Source organism: Semicossyphus pulcher, unplaced genomic scaffold (assembly GCF_022749685.1).
Source record: "Semicossyphus pulcher isolate SPU_LCO1_2020_fin unplaced genomic scaffold, fSemPul1.0.p SCAF_3, whole genome shotgun sequence".
NCBI lineage: Eukaryota > Metazoa > Chordata > Actinopteri > Labriformes > Labridae > Semicossyphus > Semicossyphus pulcher.
Window position 1 is genome coordinate 34,802,633 of NW_027211704.1, and position 19,507 is coordinate 34,822,139.

General features: G+C 44.3%; 2 protein-coding genes across 2 annotated transcripts; both read right to left on the minus strand.

Moving 5' to 3' along the window:
* Positions 1-8,861: 8,861 nt before the first annotated feature.
* On the minus strand, positions 8,862-11,705 carry LOC138605641 (E3 ubiquitin-protein ligase TRIM35-like). The gene is made up of 2 exons (XM_069678022.1): positions 11,618-11,705; positions 8,862-11,518 (listed from the first exon to the last, which is right to left on the minus strand). Exon 2 carries the CDS (start codon positions 11,499-11,501, stop codon positions 10,116-10,118), a length of 1,386 nt encoding a protein of 461 aa, XP_069534123.1. The 5' UTR covers positions 11,502-11,518; positions 11,618-11,705; the 3' UTR covers positions 8,862-10,115.
* A 3,608-nt stretch (positions 11,706-15,313) lies between these two features.
* On the minus strand, positions 15,314-16,110 carry LOC138606593 (transcription factor HES-5-like). Its single transcript, XM_069679068.1, has 2 exons — positions 15,850-16,110; positions 15,314-15,761 (listed from the first exon to the last, which is right to left on the minus strand). The coding sequence occupies exons 1-2, from the start codon at positions 15,913-15,915 to the stop codon at positions 15,345-15,347; spliced, it is 483 nt and encodes a 160-aa protein (XP_069535169.1). The 5' UTR covers positions 15,916-16,110; the 3' UTR covers positions 15,314-15,344.
* Between the last annotated feature and the right edge of the window lie 3,397 nt (positions 16,111-19,507).

A 19,507-nucleotide genomic window follows, 5' to 3' on the forward strand; every position in this document is an offset into this window, starting at 1 on the left:
CAACGTAGCTGTCCACCCTTATGACTCTACGCTCCTCCTTCAGGTGAGTAACCATTGACAGCCTCACCGTCTCCCGCATAGCCAGCTGTGCTATGCATCCTGCTGGTCGATCACCCATGTTCACTCTAGTGATCGTATACTCTCCGATCTCCTCATCCTGAGTATCTCTCCATAGGAATCTGTGGAGGTGCATCTCTCGGTCTTCCAGCCACACAGAGTTATACATCTTTTTGATGTCCCCCAGAGCTGCAAAAACTCCTCTCCTGAACCTGAGTAAAACTGCCCGGATTGGATTAAGTACATCAGGCCCTTTCAACAGGAGATCGTTCATACTCAGCCCCTTGAATTTTTGGCTGCTTGTCCATACGATGCGTATTGGTGTTGTCAAAGAGCGGGGATTTGGTGCTATTAAGTGGCTCACATACCACACTGGTCCTTTCCAACTGTCGATACTCTCCTTGGTGAGTTTTCTTGCTGCTCCTCTTGCAACCATTTCATGCACTTGAGCCATGTAGGCAGCCTGCCAGTCGGGATCCCTCCTGAGCTGTTTTTCTGTTCTCAGAAAGGTAGCCTCCACTGCTCTCCTGTTATTAGGAAGAGAAGTCGGGTCTTCAATCCAGGAATATTTTGAGTCCCAGTGTGGAGCATCGCTGTGGACTTCTGCTTTTACATAGGTGAGGCCTTGCTTGATTTCAAGCTCCTTTTCCTCATTCAGCGTCATCTCCTTTCCCCCTGGTTGACAACTACCGCAGCGACATCCACCACTTTGGTTCACAGGCTGCTCCGATGCTATCCCATTTCCACCATTCCAGAAACTCTCCGCTAGTAACTGTGGTCTCAGCCTGCCTCTCTCCTCCCTCAATGATCTCTTCCTATTTCACAGCAGCCGTTCTCATTGAGCGGGCAAAGTGTGTTTCAGATCGATGTGCTGCCATGTCCACTTTTTGAGCTCCTCCTACTGTTTTTCCCAGTGGGCCATCCCACAAAACCAGGTCCCGAACGATCTTCACTCTTAGTGGGGCAAGTCTACCTTCACGGTGGCTAATAAGTAGTTCAGTGCTCTCCGGTCTCTTCAAATCCTCCAGCTCAGTTTCTGGGAATAACTTCCTCAACTGTTCAGATTTGATGACTCTGTGGACTTTGGCTATTTTATTTAGCCCATAGCAGATGAGTCTGTGGGCTCGTTCCGTCCCTCTGGGTGTCTTGACTCTCACCCTGAGTAGATATCGCATGGTGGTAACCTTCATAGCCAGCCCTCCGACTCCCTGGACAACTTAAGTGACCTTTTCACTCCTCAACTTAAGTCTTTCAGCAGCTCTGTGAGTGATGTAGTTGGTGTCCGATGCCAAGTCGATCCGGGTTCCAATTTTTTTACCTGCATTGGCAGTGACTTCTAGCAGCATCATAATAACCGGTAGCTCTTCCAATCCATTCATCGCCACCAGTCCCAGCTGTTCCTTCTTTGCACAGTTTGTTGTTGCAGTCATGTTGGTAAAAGCCTGCATGCATTTTCCTGTCATTTCTGGGGAGAGTTCGGCCATAACTTTTTCCTGTTCCTCTGTAAGCTTAGGCTTTTTCCTGCTGTCTTTTCCACCTTTGTCTTCCTCGCCCCCTCTGGATTCTCCCCTTGGACAGAGAAAGATGTGATGATTTGATGAGCTCCCCTTTCTGCAATCTTTATTTCTGCACAGGTAGGTTCCTATACATTCATCCTCTTCTCTATGACATCCCAAGCACTTTTTACATGCTCCCAGCTTCCTCACAGCGCTTAATTTCTCAGCCAGTTTCAATCCCTTGAACCGCTTACAGAAGAAAACTTTCTCTCTATGCCTTTCATCTCCACAGGCAACACTTCTTTCCATGTGGAACGTGTGAAAGCAAGTTTTCTTTCGAATTTCCTCTCTTGCTTCTCAGTTACTCCGAGCTATTCCAATTTCTCCAGAATTTCCTCTTGAGTTTTCAGGAAGTCGAGGAGGCTATCAAAATGATTGTCTCTTGTGACCCTATTGCGGGGATTCACCATAAATACAAGCCAGTCTTTCTTTACAGCGTCCGGTAACTTGCTTTCAATTGACTTGGTTACCAGTGGGTTCTTGATGGCTCCTGTGTCCCCAAGCTCTGTGAGGTCTGCCAGAGCTTTCTCAACGGGTTGGATTAAGTCAATCACCTTCCTTGGCTGATTTGCTCTTAAGGCAGGAATTTTCTCAAGCTCTTCAATTATCTCCAGGGCAATTGGGCGGACTAGTCGGCTTAATTCTCACAATTGGTGCGGTGTGTGCAGCTGGTGTGGTTGCTATGCTGGCTGCTGCTGCCGCCTCTGCTCCTTTCTCCTTTGCAATTCTTTGTGCTACGGCAAACTCTGCTCTTCTTGTTTCAAGCTTATTCTTGATCAATTTAAGGTCTTTTACTCTGCCTTTTAGATCAGGTTTCTCCTTGGCTGGAACGCACAACTCCCAAGCCACTAGGCTTTTAGTAGCTTCTTGGACCAGCTGTCTCATGAAGGTCATCTGCACTTCATAGCCATCTTGATTTACAGCAGTGACCGGTATTGCAGCAGCATCATCACAAGCTTTCCCTGCGTCCCGGATTGCAGTTTCCAGCTCATCCTGCCCGTAGCATGACCATAGTTTGGATTGAACCAGCTCCCTGACTTCATCCAGTCTTGTTTGACAGTCACAAACTGTTTTCTCCAGGTCAGCCTCCTGTTGCTTGTCAAGCTCTGCTTCGTTACCTGTTTCCTCAAGGTCTGCTATTAAACCAGCTTTGTAATCATCATTTGCTTCACCGAGCTTTCTTGCTTACCAGGTGAGCTTTTTGAACTCCTCTTGTAGTTCAGTTTTAGCCATGCCTCGTGCTGCTCGGGTCAGAAAATGAACTGCTTTGGTGAAAGCAGTTTAAGCCAAGGTCCTTTCCTTCTTCAGTTGGCTCACTGTCTTCCCAAAAGCTTCCTCCGCCAATTTGTGAAGATCATCAGTTGATAACCGAGTCCAGTTTTCCCTTTTGCTTTGACAGCTTCTTTCTTGACTTTTCCCAGGCCTTTAATCCTTTATTTGTCTTCACTGTCATGCATTGGTTTTCAACTGACAAGTTATCCTATGTTTTGCTTTGCTCAACTTCTGCCCAAACTTGAAAAATGGCGTGGCCAACCATAAAGGATGCAATGGGACAACTCTTTTCCTCTTCTCAATTTTTATTTTCTTATTGGAGGAATAATAGGTTGAAAACCAGTAGCTTCTTCATGGTTTGACCCAAGCTGAACAGTTGTTTCTCCTCTGTTGTCTGAAGCCACACTGAAGTGCAGAGTGATCCTGCTGAAAAACTGCAGGCAGGTGCCTTCAGTCTGCTAATCAGCTAATCAGCAATACACTGCTCCACTCGTCCTACAGGTGTCATGGTTTCTTTGACTTTGATTGCTTTTGACTTTTGACCCAACAATGAATGATGTAATTGCTAAGGGCTACGCAGAGAGGGTCCCTTCAAAGGCCCTCCATCAAAATGATGGCAAGGTGTGGTACATGCCCCACCATGGGGTGTACCACAAACATAAGAAGACAATCAGAGTAGTGCTTGATTGCACATCTTCGTATAAAGGAACATCACTCAACAATGAACTCTTACAAGGACCGGACCGTTCCATCAAGTCCGAGTGTAACGAAGAGCCCATCGTTACTGGTGACTGACGGCTTGGTTGCCATGTAAATATTGCACACTGGGTTTGGTTAGAGGCACAACTTAAATTATTAATGGCACTTGGCACTTTGATAGCGGTATTTGCACTTTATTAGCGATCTTTGCACAGTACATTTATTACATTGCATATTTGCACATTTCAGGATTAAACATTATTTATTGATTGTGTACAAACAGTATTTATCTACGTGTTAAGCCCATGATTGAGGTGGTCTTCCGGTGGGTGCTGGCTTGAGAGCGCTGCTCCGCCTAAAAGAGAGGGGAGTTAGAAAGCTCCGATGATGCTGTTCATTTACGTGCATTAATAATTAACAAACGGTGACATGTGTTCCGTTTAGGGTGTGCAGTATGTTGTATGTGTTGATCGTGGTAATAAGTGTGTGTGCTAGTGCCTTAAATGTAGATTGATTTTTAAGTTGTGTGATCACTCACCTGTCTTGTCCTGTGTCCGCTCCAGGGTGTTCGGGCCAAAAGATTCCCCCGGGGGAACGGACACCCAGATAAACGTTCCAGGAGGGACCAAGGGATAAGATAGGCAGAGGGGAGGTGGAATAGTGTGGTGTATATTTATATTTATTGTAGATACAGGTAAGGGGGTTTATTTGGTGTTAAATAGCAGTCTATGTTTATTGTTAATATTATGGATAGGGGTATAATGTATACCTATTTCATCAGCTCATTTTCTTTATTCATACTATTTTAGAGAGCACCTCCAAATAGGTTGGTCCAATACGAGTCTACCGGTGGCACAGTATAAAAGGCGCCATACATCATCTGTCTGTGTTGCTGGTCATAGTTATGTTGGACCCGGTTAACCGCTGCTGTTTTTTTGTTGATGGCTGAATAAACATGTCTTTTGGTTCACCTTACCACCGACTTGCTGTCATTTTCCACCCTGTACACTGCATCATCCAGCCGCTGAACGGGTCATTCTAACAATGTTCCATCAAGTCCGAGTTAATGAAGAGGACTCAAACCTGCTGAGATTTCTGTGGTGGCCAGAAGGTGACACAAGCCAAAGTTTAGAGCAATACAGAACCAAAGTTCATCTGTTCGGGGCAGTCTCCTCGCCAAGTTGGGCCAACTTTGCTCTGCAAAAGACAGCAGAAGATAACAAGGACAAATGTGATGCAATGGCAGTGGACGCCATTAAATCCAACTTTTATGTTGATGAATGCCTTAAGTCTGTGGCCACCGAAAAGCAAGCTGTTAACCTCATAAAGAATCTAAGTGAGCTATGTGCTAAAGGAGGATTTAAACTAACAAAGTGGGTAAGCAATAGCCGTGCTGTCCTGGCTGCTATCCCAAATGAACACAAAGCCAAACAGATGAAAGAACCTGGACAGAGAAAAGCTACCTGTGGAAAGGGCTCTCGGGATGTACTGGAATATTGAAATGACACATTTGGATTCCGGATCGCAATCAAAACCCAATCTCTTACCAGACGAGCTATACTCTCCACTGTCAGTTCAGTATACGACCCATTAGGTCTGACTGCACCCTTTGTGCTAAAGGCAAAGCAGATTCTCCAAGATCTTTGCCGAGCTAAGTGTGGATGGGATATTACAATCCCGAAAGACCTGTCAAAACCATATGAAAAGTGGCTGGCTGAACTGGAACAGCTAAGATATTTACAGGTCAGCAGATGCTTGAAACCTGAGGAATTTGGCCAAGTGGAAACAGTACAGTTGCATCACTTGTGATGCCAGCGAACAAGGATATGGCACTGCCAGTTATCTCAGACTCATCAACAGCCCAGGGGAAGTCCATGTTGCTTTGGTAATGGGAAAGGCGAGAGTAAGTCCACTTAAAAAGATGACTATTCCCAGACTTGAGCTTACAGCTGCCACCTCAGCTGCACGAGTTGACCGAATGTTATGCTCAGAATTACAGCTTAATCCTCAAGAGTCCATTTTCTGGACAGACAGTCAATCAGTACTCAAGTACATCAGCAATCAGACAAGGAGGTTCCACACCTTTGTGGCCAATAGAATTGCAGTAATTCATGACTCGTCAACTGAAACCCAATGGAGGTATGTGGACTCTAAACGAAACCCTGCAGACGATGCTTCAAGGGGATTACACATTGACTCTTTCCTGAAATCACAAAGATGGCTGCCAGGGCCTGAATTTCTGCAAAAGGATGAATCCCAGTGGCCAAAGAAACCCAATGAAATGTCACAAAGTAATCTTTCTTCTGATGACCCACAAGTAAAAAAGGAATGAATTGTTAAAAGTTGAGGGAAAAAGTCCCACCAGTAAACTGCTTGAGTACTACTCAGATTGGAACAGCCTGAAAAAAGCTGCATCTTGGTTACTAAAATTGAAAGGATTGCTAATGGAGATCACACAAAGATCTCCATTAGGGAAAATGGCAGATTCTGGATCGCAGCAGAAAAATGAAAAATCCCTTAAGGGACGTGCTGTGAAGCTAAAGGTCACATACAGTACAGATATCACTGTGGAGGACTTGGAAACTGCAGAAAGGGCCATATTTGCATATGAACAATGGCAACACTTCTCACAGGACATCGCCCTCCTCGAAAAAGGAAAATACTGCAGGAAAGACAGCCCTTTATTAAAGATGGATCCAACACTTGACCGAGGTATCCTAAGGGTGGGGGGAAGGCTTAACAAATCAGCTATGCCAGTAAGCGTTAAGAATCCCATAATCTTACCCCAAAAATCCCACATATCAGATATCATTCTAAGACACATACACACCCAGGTTGGTCGTTCTGGAAGAAATCATATGCTCTCAAAGCTAGCACAACAGTACTGGATGTCCTCTGCAAACTCTAAGGCACGAAAAATCCTCAGCAACTGTGTTTTCTGTAAGAGAATGCAGTCTAAAGTAGGGGAGCAAAAGATGGCAGGTCTTCCACAGGACCGTCTGATGCCAGACTTGCCACCTTTCACATCAGTTGGAATGGACTATTTTGGACCCTTTGAGATCAAACGAGGTCGGAGCAATGTGAAACGGTGGGGTGTTCTCTTTACCTGCCTCACTAGCCGTGCAGTCCATCTTGAAGTGGCTAATAGTTTGGACACTAACTCTGTGTGTACTGTAAAAACACAGGTGCTCGTCATGGAGGCATATGGGAGAGGCTCATTAAGTTGCTGAAAGAAATTCTGTGCTCTGTGGTAAGAGAGCAAGTTCTGGATGACGAGGCATGGCAGACAGCTTTATGTGAGGTGGAAGCTCTAATGAATGATAGACCCGTCACATCAATAACAAATGACTTGAATGATGTGGAACCTTTGACACCTAATCATCTGCTGCTACTCAAAACTAACCCTGTCATGCCTTGTGGACTGTTCATGAAGGAGGACCTGTACTGTAGAAGGAGGTGGAGACAGGTACGATATTTAGCTGATACTTTCTGGAGGAGATGGGTCGGAGAATACCTGCCAATCATGCAACCGCGAAATAAGTGGAATAAAATGAAAAATAACTTTCAACCCGGAGATATTGTCGTCATTGTGGATGATTCGGCTCCCAGAAACTCCTGGGCTCTGGGACGGATTATAAAGACACTGCCAGGAAGTAAAGGACCAGTCCGCAGGGTCCGAGTGAAAACCAAGACAAGCGTTATACAGAGACCTATCAACAAACTCTGTCTGCTCCTGGAAGCTGGAGAGTAGTAATATGAACTGTAAAGATGAATTTCATCCATGGACTCTAAAGTATTTGTTTAGAAAACAACATGATTATATAGGTTGGAATATTGAATGTTGGCTCTATTTATTAGTTGCTGTAATTGCCATGTCTTATAGACAATTAGGGGCTGGAGTGTTAGAGCCATTTTGTGTTTACAAATGATATATTTATGTATTTACCGGGGCAATGTCAATCCTTTGTTTTTATTATTGTAAACAATTAATGTTGTTGTGATTAATCAGCTGATAGTCAGCTGCGGGGAAGCAGGAAGGCGGGACTGAGTCTCGCTGTTCTTTTGTTTTGTGAGCAGACATGTGAGATGTGTGCAAGTGGACGGGGCATCGGCACAGTCTTCTGACCTCATGGAGATGATACTACAACCTTTGTTTATTTTGTTTTGTTAATAAAAGGTCAAATGAGGACAACACAATAAGCGGCTGCAGTTGTGATTCTTGGATCTCTGTGTGAGTCAAGAAGCGGAGCCCTGTTAAGGAGGTCTAGGCTAGTTTAAAGTCCTGAACCGGCCAGAACAGAATCATGCGAAAGAAAATCTCCTTCGACATCTAATATGTCGTTCACAAGATCGATCTGTTTATCTGAAAACACGTCTTGAACACAAGTATCTGTACTTCTACTTAAGTATAGAATGTGTGTACGTTTACCACCTGTGCTGGTCAGACACACACACACACACACACACACACAAACAATATAAACATATCTGAAAGGTAAACCTACTCAAGTCAATCTTCATATAAATCTTACATATCACTTAAATGTAAACAAACATCACAGGGAGGTCGAGGTGTTAATGTCCCACACAGTCTTCACTGCTGTAAATTACTATGTATTTATTTTGAGTTTATTTATTATAAACATATTTATGTATATTTTACACAACTCAAGGGTTCATCTCATTCATGACGAGCTCTTCATTTTCACTCATTTCATTCTTTGATACACTCACTCAAACTATTATAACTGTTATTTATTTGGGGTTGTTTATTTGTGTGTTTGTTGTTTGTCTTTGTTGCTGTTGTGTCTTTGGTCGGTGTTCATCACCTCCCTGCATTACCCTCTCAAGCTTTGTCCCTCCTGTACAGCACGCTCTTCACACAATGAACAAAGAAAGGATGATCAATAAATCACGTGTTTTAGCAGAGCTTGTTACAAATCAACACAACATGTCTGCAGAGGCTCCAGCAGAGGGCGCTCATGTTACACACAAACTGCCCATCCCAGTGTTACACTAATAAGAACACATTATAAACAGTATTCACACAATTCAATCAGCACATTACTGGAAACATCAAAGCAAATGATGGTAAATGATGGCGTTTGATGCCAAGTGTAATCACTAACACTGCTATATTTGCACAATATAATAACTTGTACTCACAATATCAAATATATCGCATACTCATTCACAAATCATTGAAATAATTGGAACACTTTTATGACCCTGAAGGCTGAAATCAGATATGAACACATGAACAGACACTCATTTTTTAATCCTCTTTTTATTGAGACAAGAAATCAAACATCCATCAGATATTTGAACATCTCTTGTGAACTGTTCTGCTCTCCTTTTTTAAACACACATCAAAGTGAAAAAACAAAGCAAAATGAAACGACTGATTAAAGGAGTGAATATAGTAAATACAGCAACATTACAGGACATGTCATCAAATCTGTGTATCCATACATCCTTCAACTCTCCCCTTATATTCTGTGTGTGTGGGTATCAGTCCTTACACTCACAATCGGACTTTGAAAATAAACACATGAAGAGAAAATAGGAAGAAAATAATCAAAGTGAACACAGTGAAGAATATTGACACTTCTCTCTCCCTCTTTTTTCCCCTTTATTCTGCATCTTCCCTCCATCATATCTCACCTTGTTTTTCTTTTATAGGAGTAGAGACTCAAACTATGTGATCATAATATTAAAGACACAAAACATTTCAAACTGTAATCAAGGGGACGTACAAGTTGCACCTTCATTAAGATCAAATCTGATCCAATCTGCGTTTTGTTCTCAATCCAGTTCTCCCAGATTCTTTTCATTTGTCCCGTTCCAATCCGTCAGACAAAGTCAACGTTTCCATTGTGTATATACAGTATATTATAGTTGGCATCAATCCAGCCCTCAGCCTCAGGTATCTCTAACGTTCTCTTAAACACATATTGTTCACAAAAACCCTGATGTCCTCTGATCAGCAGCTCAAATATAAAACAATAAAGTGGTGGCTCTGCATGATCTCAAACACCCTGTACCTTCATATTTTTACTGTGAACACAAGAAAAAGTCTGCTGATATTTTCCTAACCATAGTCTCTTCCACTTCTCTTTTATACATAGAGTGTCATTTCCTTTAAGTGTCCTTTAAGAGTTTGCCCTCATATATCACACACTCAAGTCCCCACACGTTTTGATCTCAAGATAACAAAGGTCTTTTTCTAGACAAATCAAATGATTTACTGGAGATCTCCAGATAACAGCAAAAATAATCAGAATTCAGATCTGCAGGTGTCTGAGAAAATAAGTGGATCAGAAATGAGAATGTTTATTTGACCTGTTTTATTTTGAAGGAACCTCTTTAGCTGCTTCTTTAGTTGAACATAATACAGATATGTTCTTGTTTGTATTGAACTGAATGGTTCCATGTTTACTCCACTGTATGTGAACCCTCACTGTTCTATTGATCTGTTTTTAATCCACCTGCCACAAATTAACTTTCACCACCTTCAGACTAAACAATCTATCAGACCTGTTGTTGTGTCACACACACCTTCTCAGGTAATATCTTCAGTTTATCACGAGTACTAATGAATGGAAACATCCTCTCAGTGAAAGTGTGTGTGAAGGTGTGTATGTGTGTGTTAGTATCAGGATCAGAGAACGACAGCTCTCCTCTGTTCCAGTCCAGATTCACTCTGATCCTCTGGAGCTGCTTCTTCACTGAGAGAGCAGTGAGTGGAGATGGTGGTGAGCATGCTGAGTATTTACCTTTATAGAATTGTATTCTCCATGTTTTAGACAGTATGCTTCCCTTCCTCTGGACAGACTCTGCTAACACACCCAGTAACCAGACTGTACTGTCTCTAACCTCGACCTCCCAGCTGTGAGTCCCTGAGTTAAAGCCCTCAGAGCCCAGGACAGAGCAGGAAGAATCAAACCTCTCTGGATTATCAGGAAGCTGCTGTATGTCTCCTCCTCTCACACAGGTCAGATCTTCAGACAGGATGAGTATACGACCAGCAGTGTTTGGGTCCAGAATCACAGGAGTGTAGGAGACCATGTCCTTCATCTTGTCCCAGATGTTGAAGCTCAGGTTGCCCAGGTGTTTGGCCACATCTATCAGAGCTCCTGAGGGCAGCTGTGGATCCTCCAGCAGGGGGCGCTGCTGGACTCTTTCCACTGCAGCCTTGTAGTTGTGCAGGAATGAGACGTCTGCAGCTCTCAGCTCCTCCTCTGTGGCTCTGACTGTGTCTGAAAGAGCTGCTATCTCTCTGCTCAGAGCCTCCATCTTCTCCTTCATCCTCTGACTCTTCTGCTCCTCTTCCTCCCTCAGTGCAGACATCCTGGCCTCCTCTTCCTCCTCTAGAAACTGGTGAAGCTTCTTAAACTGCTCCTTAATCTGCCTCTCTGTGTGTCGGGCCTGGACCTGAATGTGTTCTGCTGTTTGATCAAACTTCACTTTAACTTGTTTAAAAACCTTTAACTTCTCCTTTAAGGGCTCCAGAGTTTCCTGAAGTTTCTTCTTGTGTTCTCGAGCAGCTTCATCGATGGGTCTGAATCTGTGGTTGGTGTGTTTTTCTGAATCTCTGCAGACGACACACACCGGCTGCTGATGGTCCAGACAGAAGAGTTTGAGTTTCTCAGAGTGCAGACTGCAGAGAGCCTCTGAAGCTCTCTGATCTCTCTCCAGTAAGAAGGCCTCACACAGGTTCTTTAACGCCAGGTTACGAGGTGGTTCTACCTTTGAAGATCTTCTCTTACAAACTGGACACTCTCGTGTTGGTCTCTCTCTCCACCAGCTCTTCAGACAGTCTTTACAGAAGCTGTGGCTACATGACAGAACAACAGGATCTCTGAAGACGTCCTGACAGACCGGACAGCAGAGATCCTCCTCTGATCTGGAAGCCATTTAGTCTCTGAGTGAAGCTGAAAACAGCAGACAGAAAGTCAGTCATGGCTCCCTCCCTCCTCTAACGTCTCTGAAGTTTACTTTCACCCTGAATCCAGTTTTTTAGTCAAACTCACCTTCAGTGTGCGGAGCGTCAGCAGGTAGAAGCAGCAGTGTTGTAGTTTCTCTGTAGTGAAGAAGAATAATCACCTGTTTCCTGGTTTGTCTCAGGTGAATGTTGGGAAGGGTTGAGCTTTGTCACACCTCCTCAAAGAATGCTGTTGGATCAGCAGGATCAGTTTTATTGTTTGAAACTATATTATAAAAAGTGTTGGTGCAGCTCTTCAGTTGTGTCTAATGAACAAACATGCAGCTGCTTTTACACACACACACACACACACACACATATACACACACACACACACACACACACACACACAGAGGATGGGCCTTGTAATAAGGAAACACCTCCCCAGGTTTGATTACTTTATAAAACATTCAGATATGAACCTTTGGACGAGTGAAGCTGTCACTCAGTCAGTAACATAAAGATGTAAACATGAGAAATGGAAACATGTTTTCACTACATAAACCTGCACATGGAACAATGTGATGTTTCAGCTTCGTGCCTATAAAAGCTGAATGAAGAATGTCTTCTTCTTCATCACTCAGCAGCTGATTTTACTGATCAGCTCAGGCTCAAAAAAGTGAAACATTCAGATGAAATGAAACCATGTTCAGCCACCATGCTAACATGCTAAAACACAAACATTCTCTTACACGTTTGCTTTAATAATTCATGTTGTCACTTGTTTATAGATTATCCACATACGTCTGGTAGGGTTAGGGTGAGAGGTAGAAAACTCCCAGCAGCTCCTCAGAGCTGTTTCATTGCTGTTTCATTTTTAGATCAAGTGAGCACTCGAAATACAGGAGCGGCTGGTTTGACCGCAGTGAGCCTGTGGTGATCGAGAGCCATGAAACAGGACGAGAGGCGACGCGATGACCGGAGGATCGCCTCGTCTTCTGTCTCGCTGGTTTTCCTGGAGCTTCAGCCGCTCTGACGCCGTGAGGGGGAAATCTGGTCAGCTTCATGTGGAGTTTGTGTCAGTCTGCTCGTCTGCTCGTGTGCACTCGTTCAGCTGTTTGTGTGATGTTGAGAGCGACTCCGAGTGAAAGCACCAAATGTTTCTGTTCAGACTGTCCTGTGCTGCTTCTACAGATTAAAGGAGATCACATGTTTTAACCTGTGAAGTGATGAAGACACCAAATCCATCCACATGTCCCCAGTTTATCGTGATAACTGACGCTCTATGCTAACTCTGCTAGCAGCAGGTATTACCTAAAGTAAGTGGAAGGAAACTTTGTATTTAAACTCCACAAATGTACACGTTCCTACATGAGAGAAAAAGCTAACGAGCTGCTGCAGTATCAAGTGTTTCCATGGGGCTGTTTTTGCTTAGAAATAATCAAAGTACGACCAACAGAAAACTGTGCCATTGGTCCACAAAGAGACGTTAGCGAGAGTGCTACACCTGAAGCTACTGCCATTTAAAATGCAGCTGAGCATTTCTTTAGTTTGCACAGATCCTTCTGTAGCTCTGACTTTATTTCTGTCCCTTCAGCAGCGTTCAGTTTACGACAAACCTAAAACCTGCTTAGATGAAGTACATGATATGGAATTGGGAAACACTCCTGTGTGTGCTAGCAGGTGTTAGCATGGAGCCTACTTTAAGTTAATGCTGAAAAACTAGCATGCAGCACAGCGGCTAAAGTGCATTTTACTCCAGGCTTCTCCTCACAGCTTTTCCTTTAACCTGGAAACCAGTCGTGCATCAATTAGCAGCGTTTGACTGCAGATTCAGTTGATCATCTGTTGCATGATTCATTTTTCTGCTTTAACACTTTAAATTAAGTCTTTTAATTAGCAAAGATCAGTTTTTGAGTTTAATACTTGTGTTTGGAGGCTCGACAGGAACATTTTCTGTGCAGTTTAAAGGTGTTTTAATCCCACTGACAGACAGCACGTCACTGAATGAGCTAAAGAGTTGAGAAGTCCACTGAGCAGCTGTGAAGACGCAGAAGCTCTTTTTCTCTTTTGGTTTTGAAGTTGTTCCCTGTTGATCGGAGAACAAAGTAGAACCACTTTGTGCCTGTAAAGTTTCTCTTGATGAGCCTAAAGCAGCGACAGAGTGCTGCTGACGGCGAGGAGGGAAAGCTGTCTTTGTTCTGTTCTCTCTGAGTGCAGGTGGAGACGTTTGGGAAACCTCTCTGTTACTCTGCAGGCCGTGCTGCACTGTTGCTCCATCCCCATGAAGGATTCATGTCTGACACTTATCAGGAGTTAAACTACACGAGAGGTCAGCTGAACAACACTCGCTCTGTGGTACAAACTGTTCTGGTTTCACTTTGAGTCCTGAGGAAGAGAGTGGAGGGATCTGACTGTTGAAGCCTGTGTCGCCCCCTGGTGGAGCGGCGCCCTGCTCTCTGGTGTTCACTTTGTTTACAGCAGTTTTTGTTGTTCTTTATGTACATGGTTCAGTTTTATGGCCCTGAACGAAAAAACACAAAAGCACGTCACTAAACATCAAGAAAACATGTTTTACTCTTCACAAAACAAAACATTTCAGTAAACACAGCAAATATCAAAAAGTGTTTTGACCTTCAGGGCCTCCGTAGAAATGCTCCCTGTCATATGCTGCTTTTGGACGAGTGTTACAGCTGCATTAATGTTGAATTTTACTGCTGTAATGTTTCAGTAGTTTCAGGATGGTGTTCTGTAGTTATTAAATATCTAGATATTATACAGTATTTAAAGATATGTTATATATATACAGTTTATTTATGAATGAAAACCAGCAGAGAAGAAATGAAGCACAAATCCTCTGTAACCAGTAAGTCCATTCAGTGCGTGTTTTCTCATCGAACCTGGCAGCCACCAGTTCTTCTGATTCTGTCGCGGCTAAAAACAATTAAATGTCTCACATCAGCTGTGAGATCTGTGGCTGTGACGAGGAGGGCCGGGCAGCCAATGAGCTTCTTTCCCTCCATCACTCTCTGCAGAGTGAAAGACCAACACAACAGCTCGTGACGTCAGCGTGTGAGGCAGAGGACTGTGTGAGGGTCATGTTTACTGTTTACTTTCTCTGACGTCTGTAACCGTTCAAAGTTCACAAAAATACAGAGTTTATAAAAACACAAAGATCAATTCAGTGTAAAAAAAACTTTTCAGCAGTTTCACTAAATGACATAAATACTGATGATAAGAAATATAACCTGTTAATAACGAGTCTTTACACTGAGAGACTAGAGAAGGGTGTTAGCTGATTTAGAACTTACAGCTGCTTTCACAGAGGTTTAACCTGCTGGAGCTGAACGATGATGAGATAATGACACTGAAGCTAAACCTGTGATGATGCCTTCAAACCTCCAGGAGGCGCTCGTGCTGCTGCTTGTGCTGCTGAGCGCGCGCAGGCTCAGCAGAGAACTGACATGAGAATAAACTGAAGAGAAAGAAATGAATGAGATGAAACAGAAGCGTCATTATACATGAGTTATTTTTAATATGGAATCAATGACATCACGACAGAACGGACCAATCATCAAAGAGCATTTGGGGTGGCACGTGCAGCCTTCACAGAAGGCCTGAACTCTCTCACGTTTGTCTACACAGCAGACAAACTGGTAACAAGAAGAAAATTGTGCAAATGTTGCACAACTAAACACTTCAGCGCTTCTGACACTCACGCACACCGTGCGTCACTGCGTCACGCACACGGCGGCGCATGTCCAGCATGCTGCGCGTGCAGCCTTTAAGCTTGTCCATTAAATAAGAATATTAACAAAGTCAGAAAAGTGTCCGAGCTACCACGGCCTCCACAGAGAGCTGCGACTGCGCGCCGAGGAGCGCGAGGCTGACCGCTTCCGCGCCACATTCCGCCGGCTCTGCTCCCCGCACACATGCCGCTGCAGCGCGGCTCTCTGCAGCACGTAGAAGCGCTTGATTTCCTCCCTCTCCTCGGGCTGCAGGGGCGCGTGGAGCGACAGGTGGCGCAGGGTCTCCTGCAGACACTGGGAGAAGCCCTGCGAGTAGCTGGGGGCCCCGCGGGCCAGAGCGCGCTGCTTCAGGAGGCCCACCGCCAGCTCCAGGATGTCCGCCTTCTCCAGCTTGGAGGGGGGCTGTCCGCCGCTGGGATCCCCCCGGTTCAGAAGCGCTCTGAGCTGCTCGATGCAGTGGTTGATCCGGTCTCTTCTCACCTTCTCCACCATGAGCTTCCGCAGCTGAGGAGGAGAAAACAGACTTATTAGTTACTGAAATCAAAGAAGTAGAAGAAGAAGTCTGGACGCTGACTCGTCATCACTTTCTCACCTTGTTGGAGCTGTTGGTGTCCACAGCTGCGGGCTTCTCTTCAGGTCTCTGAGTCACAGGAGCCATCGCGCAGTCTCAGAGTGTCACAGCTAGAGTCCTCGTGCCCTCATGGCACCGCCGTATTTATACCTCCTGGAGGGACACCGGCCCGCGTGGACTCTTCACACCTGAGACTTTCCCACAGTCCGCGGCCATAAAGTCATAAAGTCAGACTACAGACCGCGTCCTGTCTGCGACACCTCCTGCACTTCCTCCTCCTCCTCCCTGTGTTCAGACGTGTGCCGCGGCTGTCACGTGCTGTCTCACCTCCCACCTGATGTTCCCACATCAAAGACTCTCTGCGACCAGACACAAACACGCAGCCTCATGGTCAGTTCACACTGATGACAGTCGGTGTGTCACGTGACGGCGGCACGAGGTGACAGCAGGAAGCGGCAAACACCTTCAGCTTCACACCGAGCTGCTGCTGCGGGACACGTCCACGCGCCACCCGGCGGGACGTCACGAGACACACGCCTCAAAAACAAACTGTGAAGGAGGAGAAACATTCAATACAACCAGAAACATGTCAATCAATCAACTAATCGATCAATCAACCAGACTTTATCTCTATGACACTTTGGGACAGAACGCTGCTCACTCCGCTCCTGATTCACTGCAGTGTTTCCGCCTCTGCTGCTGTGTTCTCCTCGCTCTCAGAGAGACTGGAGAAACGTTTCAGCCTTTAACATTTAACACATCACTTTCTGTAAAAGTTTCTTTGTTCACGTTTGAGTTCTTAAATCTTTATTTTACAGGTAAAAAGTGACGTGACGTCATTTTATCCCGTTTTTATCGGGTTTGACAGAAGAGCGTTTTCTCTCTGTCATTCAGAGTTTGTGTTGACAGAGTTCACAGAGACGCTTTTTAACAGAAACAGTCAAATGAATCGATCACCAGCTTCATGTTGTGATCGAACGCTGCATCGTGTTTAATGAGATTTGATAACTTACTGCTGTGGAGTCATTTAAAGTTGCAGTGTGGCTCCTTTAACTGGAGGAAAGGTAAACTAAATATACTTAAAGCTCCTCCCACCACCTGCACGTCTTTCAGTGGAATACAGTGACGCGTGGTTAGAGCAGAGAGCCCCCCCCACACGGTGCTTGATGATACTTTAGGAACGCTCATTGTTAAACTTGCTTAAACTCACTTTATCATCATCAAAAATATCAAATATATTCACCTCTTTTACCCAAACAGGACTTTGTTTATTACATTGCAGCATAAATAATCATTACAGCATTAAAGATAGAATAATACAAACTGTAGGTGTTTATAATTAGTGACCCTCACTGTCACTCGCTGCCTTCTTCTCCTACTTTGTACTCTTTCCTGCACACAGTTAATATGTTATCATTCAATACATTTCAAATACGTTTCATTACACTGACTTCAGCTCCATCCACAGGAGCATCCATCCACACGCACCAGCTGCACACACGATGCTCTGTTGTGTCGATGGTTAAAATGACTCCAACGTCCTGAAAGTGTTACTCACTTCTACTGCAGCATGCAGACACAAGCAGGCTTTAGCAACATGACGGGGGAGGAAGTGTGTGTGTGTTTGTGTGTGTGTGTGAGGGGGGTCACAGCGAGACGAGGTTTATGGTGGAGGTGGAAGTGTGCCGTCTCCCACAGACAGACAGACAGGCAGGCAGACAGGCAGGCAGACAGACAGACGGGGGGATTGTGAGCGAAGAAAGAACTTGTCCCATGCATCATACTTCAGAATAAAAGAAGATTATATCTAAAACAAAGAAGTGATAAACATCTTAAATGATGAACTCTACATGCTGTAACACTGTTAAAGCCCGAGACAGAGGAATGACAGAGTGCACAGCTCAAAGTGCAGAGCACCATTAAAACAAGTGATATAAGTTACAACAACAAAACAGAAAAACGCTCAAAGCTACAAAAGACACAAAGAGATCAAAGTAGAATTTAAAACAGGTTTAATTTAAGCTGAAAACAAAGTTACAGCAGGTTTCAAATATCGTGTTAATACTGTCACCAGTCAGATCCTCGGACACGTTGTTTCTGTTAAATCTCCTTCACACAGTTTAAATGATTACTTTTATGAACTTGACATGTTTTCTTTATGCATGCGCCTTCTCAATGCCTTCGCTCTCTGAATGCCCCGCGGAGCGTTGAGCTTTATCACAGATGTGAAGGCCCTCGCTCATCACTGCTCCCTGCACGCTCCGGCTGGCTGGCCCGCATTGTCCTGTGGGCTGAATCACTGGCATGTCTTTATTTAGAAGGCGGTTCTTAACTTGCTTCCCTCTTTCTTACGTTATTTTATTAATCTGACAAAGTCTGGAGCTCCAGTCTTCACTCTGTGACCCATCAGCAGGTGTGCTGCTCCTGCTGCTTGGACTCTGCTGCAGGAGGGTTTGGGTCTGGAGGAGCTGTAGAAGGCGTTGGAGGAAGATGCATCCGGCTGTAGATGCTTTGATTAATGACCCTGAACATGCTGTTGCGTGTGTGTGTGTGTGTTTAACTTTATGTGCTGCTGCTGTCTCGGCCTGGACACTCTTGTAAAAGAGGTCTTTAATCTCAGTGAGGCTCACAGGCAGGAGAGAGACTTCCTGTTTCCTCTGAGGCGCAGCGACAGTCAGAATCAGCTGTAGTCTGAGGGCACAAGGAATTTGACTCTCACTGTACAGACACACTCTGACACTTAAAACAAGGACAGGTGAGACAAGGTAAGGACACTTAGAACACTCAAAACTGAAGCTACTCTCTACAGGCCAATGGAGACAAAACATAAATTCAAAGGCACATTTTTTATTTTATTTGTTATTTAAGCAGGAAAAAACTCTCTTTTTCAGAGTGTCCTGGCCGAGACGGTCAAAGCTTCTGACAAACACTGAGCAGCCAAACAAACAAACACAACGCAGAACACGTGACTATAACACAACAAAACAACAACAATCATATCAAACAGAACATCTACAGCCAGATGTGTCCGCCTCCAAGTTACTCAGGATCACCTGAAAAGCATCCAGAGTTACAAAACACATCGACACAGAGAGTTCAGAGATAAATATGTTTATATGTTTACAACAGCGTTCGATGTGACAGAAGATATAAAGTGAGATTAACACAGAACATTTGATTTTAACTGAGACAAACATCAGGACGATGTGACGTCCATCAACAGGTCCAGATTATCAGTGCAGCATGTTTAACAGCCGACACAGAATCACAACATCAAACAAAGTGTAGTTAGTTTAAATGTTTGTTCCGAAGTGGACAAAGCCATGAGTGATCAGAAGGCCGACATTAAAGACAAGCTGACACCTGATAATATAAGATATTAAATATTGATCATCTGAAATGTTCCCTGTTAAAGTACGACAGCTTGACTTGTTGTTTATCTGCATGTCAGTTGAAGTGATGGTGAAGCCGACAGCGTGTGCACTAATTATTCTGTTTCCTGTCTCTCTGATAAAAGCTGCAGGTTTGAATCATAAACATGTTTCATTCTTTATTTGGTGTTTGATTTTTATTGTCTCTCTGCAGCAGGCGGCGCTCAGCTCAGTCCCTGTGCAGAGCAGCTAAACTGACCTGCAGTCAGTGTTCAGCTCTTATCTTTATGTGTTTAGTGTCCCTCATC